Genomic DNA, 11,364 nt, shown 5'->3' on the forward strand with positions numbered 1-11,364 from the left:
ATCTATTGATGCTAATGTACTTGGATTTCATTGACGGCCATGGACGTCCAAATTTTTTCCCATTCATTTTCAATGGGTAAAAAAAAAAAAAATGTCCCCAAATCAACAGGAAATGACCAGATATCAAAAGGACGTGTCCCCCAGATGTCGCCGAATCCATTGACGCTTATGGAGGGTGCTGCCATTGACATCCATGGACGTCCAAATTGTCTCCCATTCATTTTCAATGGGTAAAAAAAAAAGATGTCCCCAAATCAACAGGAAATGACCAGATATTAATAGGACGTGTCCCCCCAATTGTCCCCGAATCCATGGACGTCCAAACTTCCCATTCATTTCCAATGGCATTTAATCATGTTTTTTTATTCTATTGATGCTAATGTACTTGGATTCCATTGACGCCTATGTAAATCGATACCAATGATGTCCATGGACGTCCAAAATTTTTCCCATTCATTTTCAAAGGCAAAAAAAAAAAATGTCCCTAGATCAACAGGAAATGACCAGATATCAGTACGACATGTCCCACAAATGTCCCCGATTCCATTGACGCTTATGGAGGGTGCTGCCATTGACATCCATGGATGTCTATATTTTTTCCCATTCATTTTCAATGGGTAAAAAAAAAAGTCCCAAATCAACAGGGAATGACCAGATATTAATAGGACGTGTCCCCCCAATTGTCGCCGAATTCATGGACGTCCAAACTTTCCATTCATTTCCAATGGCATTTAATCATGTTTTTTCATTCTATTGATGCTAATGTACTTGGATTCCATTGACGTCCAAAAATGTTCCCATTCATTTTCAAAGGCAAAAAAAAACAATTTCCCCAGATCAACAGGAAATGACCAGATATCAATACGACATGTCCCACAAATGTCCCCGATTCCATTGATGCATATGGAAGGTGCTGCCATAGACGTCCAAATTTTTTCCCATTCATTTTGAATGGCAAAAAAAAATGTCCCCAAATCAACAGGAACTCACCTGATACTGTCCCCGAAATGTCACCAAGCCAACCTGGGCGGGGTTAAGATCTGTATCACCACAGAGCAAAGACCCAGTCTTTAGTAATTTCTCCAGAGTAATTTCTCCAGAAATTGCAATTTCTAGTTATTATTAGTTGTTGCAGCCTTTTTAAGAAGCTAGTTTAAACAGATGTTTGAAAATTGGCAAAAATGTGAATTGTTTCCAGTAAAAGCAGATTTTCATGTCCTACTTTGACTTAACAAAAATATAAAGAAATCTGATAATGGAGTACTTAAATAGCACATTTATCTACATTGTTAAATTGCCCAATGCGCTTTACATTAGCACACATTTACCCTTTCACACACACCAATTATGCTGCTACCATGCAAGACGCTGTCAACCCATTAGGGGCAAATTAGGGTTCAGGGCCTTGCCCAAGAGCAAATCAACAGTGGGCAGTCATAGCCGGGAATCGAACCGCTGACCCTTCGGTCCCAAGATAGCTGAGCTACCAACTGCGACACAGCCACATATCTATGTATAGTTTCAAGAATTTAGACAAGTTTAAGGTGAAGAAGGTCCTAAACGATTAATTGGTTATCAAAATAGTGGTCGATTAATCTGCTAATTGATTAGTTTTCGGATGAGCACAGTAAGCCACTGAGTATTGCCCCTAAGCCCATAGTCAGAGGTTGACTTTTGTGGCAGTGGGGCAAAACATGTTGATGACCCCCAAATACGGTGTTAGCAATAAAATGAACTTACAAGATATATGCTCGGTCAGTAGCTTGGCCCGTGCTCGTAAATACAGGCATCCCAGTTATGCATGTGTGGGTGTGGGTGCATGTGTGAGCGTGTGCATTTTCTGTGGAGGAGCAGACGCCGATGTTTGCATTCCGCGGAGATATGCAGTTTTTCCAGTCATTCACAACCTTGAATATGGTGGCTCTATTGTACAATTAGCATCTTTAGTGGACAATCTGAAACTCAGCTCACGATTTTGAGGTGCTCTCCGGCGTTTCATGGTCCACATCTTCAATTCTTAATTCTCGCTCAGTAGTTGATGCTTTTGAAAGCTTAGGTTAGAAAAAAACTACGTCCTAGGTAGCAGACCGACGTTGAAAAGATGTTGGATCAACATTCCGCTGTCGATCTTATATCGTTGCAGCTTCAATTAATGTTGTTTCAACGTTAAAATCCTTACAAAACCTGAACGTCATTTCGATTAGTATTAACAATGGAAAAACGCTGAATCAATGTTGTTTTCGACCAAACGCCCGCTCATCCATAATTCAATGACTTTTCAATCATATTTCCTGGTCAATCATAAATCATAAAAATGTGACAGTGCCAGTGAAAGCCTTGTGTCTGAGTTGCCTGATGAGGCCCCTTCACTTGCTCTACACCCCCCCCCCCCCCCACGTGACTCAAAGTGAGCGGCGATTTGGCTTTTTTTTTAATTGGCATATATCCAAAATGAAGAGAAGTTCTCCTTCTGGAAGCGACAAAAGAAAGAAAAAAAAAAAGAAGAGGAGAAAAGGAAGCAAGACAGTGGTGAGTGCACTAAGTTACTATAGTTTTATGTCCTCATGTAGTAGAGCCGGGCACTTTGAGTGTCCTAAAAAGCGCTCTAATGGACCAAGGCGTTATTATTTGGGCTGTCAAATTTATCGTGTTAACGGGCGGTAATTATATTTTTAAATTAATCACGTTAAAATATTTAACACATGCGCGGGTCGACCCACTCATGCATTGCCGCAAACAGACTACAATGGTGCCATTTTATGTATATTTAGAGCTAAGAGGCAGAGACAAGCGAGAGGAGTGGCCTCAGTCATTCATTAGGGCCGTGCTATTTATTGGCATAAGCTTTGCCATCTCTTCAACAGCAATTATTACTATAGTGGCGTGCGACGTGGGGTAGATTGACAGGAGATAATGTTTTTCTTAATACCCTGTATTGAACACAACGCAGAGAACATATACCAGTTGCAACCACCACTGACAGTCATGGTTACCCAACTTCCCATCATGCATTTGGCCGGAACAGTTAAGTTGCAACAGTAAAGCACAACAAAAATAATATTCCTGGCTTTCTCTCAAAAAAAAAAATTCACAACATTAAAAGCGCTCAATGCAAAGAGAACTGGCATTCCCAATCAAAATAGCTATGCAAAATAATACTCAAACTTTGGTCAGACTCTATTCAAACATTTCGTTTAGCTCAACAAATAGACAATGGCAATATTTAGTCACAATATACAAACTATCAGAGGTCTCGTACATTGTGACGTCAACACTCAAATGAACGTAAGGAACAATGAACCCGGAAACTACGGCGTCAGTCAAGGGGCAAAATGCACTAGAAAAACTTGGCTAGATCTCCAATTAATTTAAAACTCGCCCTTGACACCTTGTGGTGTATTTCAATCACTACCTTCCACAATAGCGAGCTATTAGTTTATTTTTTGATTGAATATTTTACAAATTTTATTGAAATGAAAACATGCAGAGGGGTTTTAATATAAAATTACTATAACTTGTACTCACATTTATCTTATAAGAATTACAAGTCTTTCTATCCATGGATCCCTTTCACAGAAAGAATGTTAATAATGTTAATGCCATCTTGTGGATTTATCGTTATAATAAACAAATACAGTACTTATGTACAGTATGTTAAATGTATATATCCGTCTTGTCTTATCTTTCCAGTCCAACAATAATTTACAGAAAAATATGGCATATTTTATTCATTTTTTTTCATTTGACAGCCCTAGTTATTATACTTTTATTAAATATGCTATTGCTCCGAGTCCAACTGTCCCCCTTACTTGGACACGCTCGAAGGGCCCCATGTTGCTTGTTGCCTGGGGTCCCCGGGGACCCTTGCTACGCCTCTGAGCCCGCCTACTGCCCATAGTTAGCTTGGATTGGCTCCAGCACCCTGGTGACCCTGGTGAGGATAAGCGGCTCGGGAAATGAATGAATAGATAAAAAAAATGATCTTTTCATTTATATTTTAGGCGCATTTAATCCTAAATTCAAGTACTGTAAACCGCCGAGCGTCTCCCCTACCAAGATGGCCGCCAAGTACTCAATAGTACTGTATTCATTTCAGTCTCTGTGTATTTTGGAAGAGCTGAAAATGGAAGTAGGGCGTGACCCCAAAGCCCCCCTTTGACCCGGGCCTGACCCCTTGAGGACACAGGTGGCGCAACGTCACGATCACTCGTTCACGCCTTCTTCTGATTGGTCGATGAGCTCTGTTCACGTGGAGGACGAGTGGCGGCGGCAGCCGTCGAAGGTGCTCGAAGGCGACTATTACATCGGTTGAACGTCGGCTGGCGGGGAGCGTCACCTTGTCGTCGCTCAGGTAAACAGAGTTTTGTTTTTTCACCCCCCCCCCCCCCATTTTATTTGTTTGTTCGTCGGACGCGTCTAGTCGTCAAAAGTGGAACGGCGAGCGTGCATTAGGGGTGCAAAAGTTTCACTCGCGTAAAAGTAATCCCATATTATGTTACTGCAAAAAAATGTGCTCCAAAGTAGCTCATATAAAATGTACTTAACCCTTGAACACCTGAGCCTATTTTGTCTGAATTTGCATGCGTTTGATGTTGCCTTTATGTTTCAATGAAAAAAATTGTTCACAATGGCTTGGTTGGGTCCCTTTTTTCAGGACACCATAATCTACATGTCCAAACTGTTGTTTTCTTCACTGACCAATTATAATCAACATTTTGGACCCAAAAAAAAAATCTGTGATATTGATGTTCCATTGACAACCAAACATGCTCAACAAACGGTTTTGAAGCTTAATGATATTTAGGGCTGCAGCTATCGATTATTTTAGTAGTCGATTAATCGATGAACTAGTTTGTTTGAATAATCAAGTAATCGGATAAGGGACATGAAAAATTAAAATACCTGAGCTGAGCCTCAGACGGTATTAAAAAAAATAAAAGACCAATTGCAAACTTACATAGCAAAAGTCCGCTATCTTAAATGTTATAAAACGCGGACTTTTTTTTTTTTTTTTTTTTTTTTTAAACAGTGCTCTTAACAAATGGTTCGGACACATATTCCCATTAAAAAAACGCTAAATACACCAATAAACAAAATTACGAATGCATTAAAAAAAAAAAAAAAATTTTGCTCAAACAAAAACTTGGCTTATATTGGTCTTAACATGGAGCAGCTGGATTCAGCTAGCTTAAATGCTATAAAATGTTAACTTTTTTTTACAATGCTCCTAACAAATGGTTCAGACACGTATTCCCACCAAAAAAACGGCCAAATATACCTAAAAACTAAATTATGAATGCATTAAAAAAAAACATTAGCTCAAACAAAAACTTAGCTTACATTGGTCTTAACAGGGAGCAGTTGGATTCAGCCATGTGAAATTTGGCAGACCACTGTGTATCCACTGAAATCACTAATACAAAATACAAACACTTTCAAAATAAACCATTACAACGCCACTTTAATTAAACGAACTCGAAGCAGCAAAATTGAATTCAAATCTTTTTTACTAATCGAATACTTGAGTTAATCGATTGATTGTTGCAGCACTAATAATATTTATTCAACTTGTTAAGATAAACATTCAACAGAAAAAATATGACTAAATAGTTTTATATTTGACAATTCAACGCAAACAGCGGGTATGGTCAAAGGCGTTTTTGGACTTTACACATACAATGGTCAAAACGGGTTATATGCAGTAGACCAACAGTGTAAACTAGTGAAAATATACATACATAAATATATATGTGGCGGAAAACACTCAGGTGACTTGAAGTTCAGCTCTGAGACCCCCAATTTGGCCAAATTTCAAAATTGTCCTATATGCATGTGTGATACATCATTGGAAAGCTTAAAATCTCAATTTTCTGAGGGAAGAAAAAAATTGAACAGGAGGGCATTTAAAAAAAAAAAAAATTAAACAGCAAAACCCTAAAACGAGGTGATAGCCCGCGAGAGCAGAATTAAAGACGCCACCATTTTAACGAGATATTATCGCATACTTACATTGTTTCGATCCAAAATCTCCACGTAGCATGTCTCACCAAGTGTCAAGACACAAAAGTGAATGGCTACAGCTGGATTTTGGGGGGATTTTAATGGTGATACATGGTAATATAACAAGGGTCGCGATGCAGAAATTGCAGACATCAAGTAGTGGTCAAGACTTTCATTTTCATATATTTACCCTTAAAATGTTTTTTTTTTTTTTTTTTTTCAATTTTTCTTTGTTTGGATCAGTTATTTATAATCTAAAATATTGGGGAAAATGCAACAGTAATGAAAAAATGTATAAAAGTTTAAAATATGCGTGTGAATAATTTTTTAAAGTCGTTTTTTTTTTTTTCAAACTAAGTATTAGACATTAATTAATGATTCTAAGCTAAAAATGACAGACATTTCTAATAATAAATACGATTACTTAGCTTCTTTTTATGGCAAGGCTGAAACAAAAGCGGTTGCGCGACGTCTGTAAACGGGGGTTTTCAGGGTAAACGGACAAATTATACATAGTTTGGGTGCTTAATGCACTTAATGCAACCGATTTTGTTTCAACCTAGCCATAAAAAGAAGGTAAGTAATCGTATTTATTATTTGAAATGTCTGTCATTTTTAGCTTCGAAGCATTAATTGATGTCTAATATTTAGTTAAAAAAAAAAAAAAACGACTTTAAAAATTATTCACTCGCATATTTTAAACTTTTAAACAAATTACAGTACGTCACAATGAAAAAATTTGCCTCTGTAAATAAGTCACGGATATCTAACCCATAACTATTGCTTAATTGTATTTTTTTTCGTTACACACCGATCCAAACAAAGAAAAATTAGGGGGAAAAAAATGTTTAAAAGGGTAAATATATTAAAAAGAAAATCTCGACCACTCCTTAATTTCTGCGATTTCTGCATCGCGACCCTTGTTATATTACCATGTTTCACCCATAAACCCATAAAAGTTAAGTAAAAGTTACTTTTAGTGTGAAGGTGGGGGCGGGCTGAACTCATTCACTGCCATCGACAATGATTGACGTCCAATCTAATTGGACTGAATAGAATGGCTGTCAGCCCTCCATGTAAAAACGAATTGGACGTCTTTCATCATCAACGACAGAATACGAGTTTGATCTTTAAAATAAACATTTTAAGTATTTTTTCAAAAATAATAATTGGATCAGCTTTATTTCATTTTAATTTTAGGATGGTCCAATCTCCGTCAGAACTCCTAGTCAAATTGGATTGGATTTCTATCACTGTTGATGGCAGCAAGTGAGTAAATAGCAATCTTGTTTTCATTTTATTCATTTCTTTTTTTTCCCCTAAAAATGGAGGAAAACCACAGTAAATGTTCTCTTTTTAATTAGTTTTTCAATGTTTTGTTGAAAAAAAATGACTAAAAAATGGGGGGAACAGTAGATATTCTTAAAAATAAATTTACCGTACTCTATCCCAATCAAAATGGATTGGAGGTTTATCACCGTCAGTGACAACCAAAGAGTGAAGAGAGAATATAGATAATTTTTTGCTAGTTTTTAATTCATTTTCTAATAGATTGGCGGCGTCTCTACTGACAAGAAATGAAATCCAATCCATAGGTCAGTTATTTGATTCAACAATGCAAAGAACACTGGCTCGCTTTTTTTATCATGCTAGCGAGCTCGTTAGATCGCTGACAGAACTTGCATTGAATTCTAATGAGCAGAATTGCTAAACAATGGCCGTTGTTCCGCAGGGCCCCCCCATGCTAAGCTAAGACGCCAGGCGAGTGTCGAGATGCCGACGGACATGGCGCCGTCCCTCTTCCTGTCGCAGGAAGACTTTGCGCACCTGGGTTGTGGACGTAGTCCCGCCCCCCAGAAAACCAAGAAGCAGGTGACCTTCGCCGACCACCTGGGCCTTCCCCTTGCCAGGGTCAAGGTCTTCTCCCGATTCAAGGACGTCATCCGCATCCCCGCCGGTGTTGACCGGCCGGCCCCGGTCTTCCCCCCGCCGGCGTCTGACGACGGGACGTGCGTGCGGCTGGAGACGTGCGTGCTGATGGAGCAGACGTTGGCGGGCACCGTCAAGGTCAAGAACTTGTCCTACGAGAAGCGCGTGGCGCTGCGCGTCACCTTCGACGCGTGGGAGAGTCATTCGGACGTGGACTGCGAGTACGCGGGCAGCGACGGCAACTCCTTTGACACCTTTGCCTTTAGACTGGTCCTGCCAGCGGGCCGGCGGCCTGAGTTCGCTGTCCGCTACCGGGTGGCCGGCACCGAGTACTGGGACAGCAACCGCGGACGCAACTACCGCCCGGTCCCGGCCGTGGACGAGGGGTACCCGCGGCGGGACCGGGACCCGGGGGAGCTGACGCCTGAGTGGCCCGCCTACGCCGGCTACGAGAACGTCGGACCCTACTACTGACTGAATGGTTTCCGTCCGAATAAAGACAAAATGTGTGTCGATGAGGCCGCTATTCTCATGCCTTTGATTGGATGCGAACAATTGACTGTCACAAGACTGAGGGGTTTCCTTTTACAGTAAGGCTTTTCCACCACCGAACCCCAAAAATGTTTATTTTCCTCAAAAAAAGAACATGTACAGTAAGGCTTTTTTTTTTAACAAAACATCCATGTATTATAAGACGTTTATTTTTCTATGTCCACAAATAGCCCTGTATCGTCAACAACCGCCCCCTCCTTAAAAACGGGTTAGGGTTGGTCTCATAGTCCATATTTGTAGTCAATTTGTAGTTTATGTAGAAGTATGCATAGGTTTGTTGAGTGTGCATATTTGTAGTTGATCAAGTAGCATGTATGCAGCTACAGTTTCATTGTAGTCAATTTGTAGTTTTTTATGTGGTGCTGCGAAGAAAGTCATCTCTCTTGGAGCGTCCTGACGCCTGCCCCAACCTCCGGTTCTTCCCTGGCCGCCAACAATGCGCCTTTTTCTGATTTCCCACCTCCTTGTTCTTATGCTGCCTGCTGCTGCTGCTCCTTTTCCCCAGGCAACGACTCCTCTTGCGAGTCCTGATCCGTTTTTTTTTTTTTTTAGTTCGGGCGGCGGATTCTCATTAAGAGAGGCGACCAGAGCGGCCATGATATCCCTTTTCTCACCTTCACAGCGCCCTTTTCTCTCCTCAAAACGACTCACTCACTAGTCAAGCCCGGTAGTTTTTTTTTAAAAGTCTGTCAAGTTCAAACCACAATCCTTGGGTAGACATTTATAATATTACCAGAAATAAGGACAGAAGGCACTCAGTTTTTGTTTTCTTGCGCAAGGAGAACAGGAGGGACTAGACAGTGAAATGCTAGATTACACTATACGGTCACCAAAGTTGTTCTAAACTAAACCCTCCTGCACCCTTTCTTTTTATTTAGAGGTTGGCCCTAGCAACAGATGGGTGTCTCCCTTAAAGGGAAGGGAAAGCAAGCTGGAGACACCCCTTGGACTTGTTTGTATGTGTGTGCTGACTATGTGTGTGTGCATTTAGGTTTACGTACATATGTGCTAATACATTTCATGATGCAATGGCGTCTAAGTAAAAACGGCACATCATCCTTGATTTCTTAAATGTACCAGACAGTCTAATTTGCTAATGTCTGCTTGTCCTGGAAGATGACCTGTGGAACTCAGACCGGCCTAAACCGGTCTAAAAGGCAAGGCAGTTTTCATCATGCGTTACACATCTCTGGCGTAATCAAACACTGTAATATTACTTCAAACATTTCCTATTCTAGCAAGAATATATCATTAACTATGATTATATTGGTTAAATGAACTGAAATCAAATGATTATATTGGTTATATATGAGCACAAGCAATTATTTAATAAACCCTCGATAATTATCTCAACAAAGCCCCAAAAAAATCATTTAATATAATGGCATTTAACACAACGTACCTCACAGTATCTTATTTTTTACTTGACCTTCTCAATATGACGTATAATACATGTTTTTGGACAGCTATTTTGTATTTAGAGGTACTCAAAGGGTTAAATCCGACTTTCGCGGAAATTCGGGTTACATCGCCAGCCTAGGAACGGAACTCGTTCGTAACCCGGGGTACTACCTGTATTTGACTTATTTTCTAAAGCAAAATAGTCTGTCATACGGTTAAGTGACATCACTTCCTGCTTGACCTTTTTGTAAATTATTAACATAATAAACAGACAAAGATGAACAATCAGCAATACAAATCAAGAACAAAACAACACAAATATGCCTGGGAGAAAAAAAAAACAATGAATAATGTTACCATTCAATTATTCACAAAAAAATTTGTTTTCTGAAAATATTTTTTCTGCTTTCAGATTCTTTGATTTAAAAAAAAACATTTATGTAGCACAGTCTCATTATGAAAGTGAGAAAAAGATGGTGTAACAGCTTGCTAAATTTAAGTTTGTGGAGGTAGAATTTCGATGACAAAATAAGTACATTAATAACAAAAACATTCTCATTTTTGAGGTTTTTTATGGAAGCAAAAAATGACATTTTGAATGAATGAATGAATGAATGCTTTATTTTGGACATGAGGAAATAAAAATTCAATTTTATTTGAATAGCCCTATATCACAACAAGGTTGTCTCAAAGGTAGAATAAAAGTAGTCAAAGGTAGAATAAAAATAAACGACGAAAGAAAAAAATCAGAACCAATGATATTCTCGAGATAACAGCAACAACCGTTAAGACAATAATAATAATGATATTAATAAATAAGATCTGAATGTATTCATGGTGTCCAAAAAGGAGTAGGATGAAGCATTTGCTTATTTCCCATTTGAGTTTGAAGTCCACATGCAAATTCCTGATGATGAACTTGCAAAAATTCCATCCAAAATTTATTGGAAAAAGAGCAGGTCCAAAAAAGGTGCTGAACTGTCTCTGGATGATTTCCACAGAACGAACAGTTCGTATCAACGTCCCGTTACTTTCCGCTTGACCTACTTTTGAGATGCAGTGACGCGTATCTGACACAAGAGGGAGCCAGTAAGCCATTTCGATTTCAACATTTATTTGTATTTTCTTCTTTCTTTTCATTTATTCCAATTTTCATTAAAAACGAATAAATAATAGATTATTTATAGACACAAACTACGAAACCTATGAATCCACATTGTATGAAGACTGATAATTATTTGTGATGATTTAATTCTACTACTCCGTGGGAGCTGCCAATGACAGCAATTGTTGTCCAATATCTACTTTTTCGTCGTTTTTTGAGCAAAACTCGTCCGCGTTGATATAGGTCACGTGACACGTCACGCGTACAAAGTAGAGAAAAGCGCGCCACGGAATCGATAATCTGAATCACGAGGAGGTAAACAGGAAGTGGACTTTCGCTATCCCCTCCCCCTGCTGGGTGGGGCGGGGCGGAGAGAG

General features: G+C 39.3%; 1 protein-coding gene across 2 annotated transcripts; it reads left to right on the forward strand.

Moving 5' to 3' along the window:
* The first annotated feature begins 4 nt into the window (after nt 1-4).
* Nucleotides 5-9,806, forward strand: LOC130905599 (protein phosphatase 1 regulatory subunit 3B-like). Of its 2 annotated transcripts, XM_057819148.1 has the most exons (3): nt 5-4,351; nt 7,201-7,269; nt 7,733-9,806. In XM_057819148.1, the coding sequence occupies exons 2-3, from the start codon at nt 7,260-7,262 to the stop codon at nt 8,401-8,403; spliced, it is 681 nt and encodes a 226-aa protein (XP_057675131.1). In that variant the 5' UTR covers nt 5-4,351; nt 7,201-7,259; the 3' UTR covers nt 8,404-9,806. The 2 variants fall into 2 exon arrangements, with proteins under 2 accessions (XP_057675131.1, XP_057675132.1); XM_057819149.1 differs by lacking the exon at nt 7,201-7,269.
* The last annotated feature ends 1,558 nt before the right edge of the window (nt 9,807-11,364 follow it).

The sequence above is a fragment of the Corythoichthys intestinalis genome, chromosome 17 (genome assembly GCF_030265065.1).
Source record: "Corythoichthys intestinalis isolate RoL2023-P3 chromosome 17, ASM3026506v1, whole genome shotgun sequence".
In the NCBI taxonomy this organism is placed as follows: domain Eukaryota; kingdom Metazoa; phylum Chordata; class Actinopteri; order Syngnathiformes; family Syngnathidae; genus Corythoichthys; species Corythoichthys intestinalis.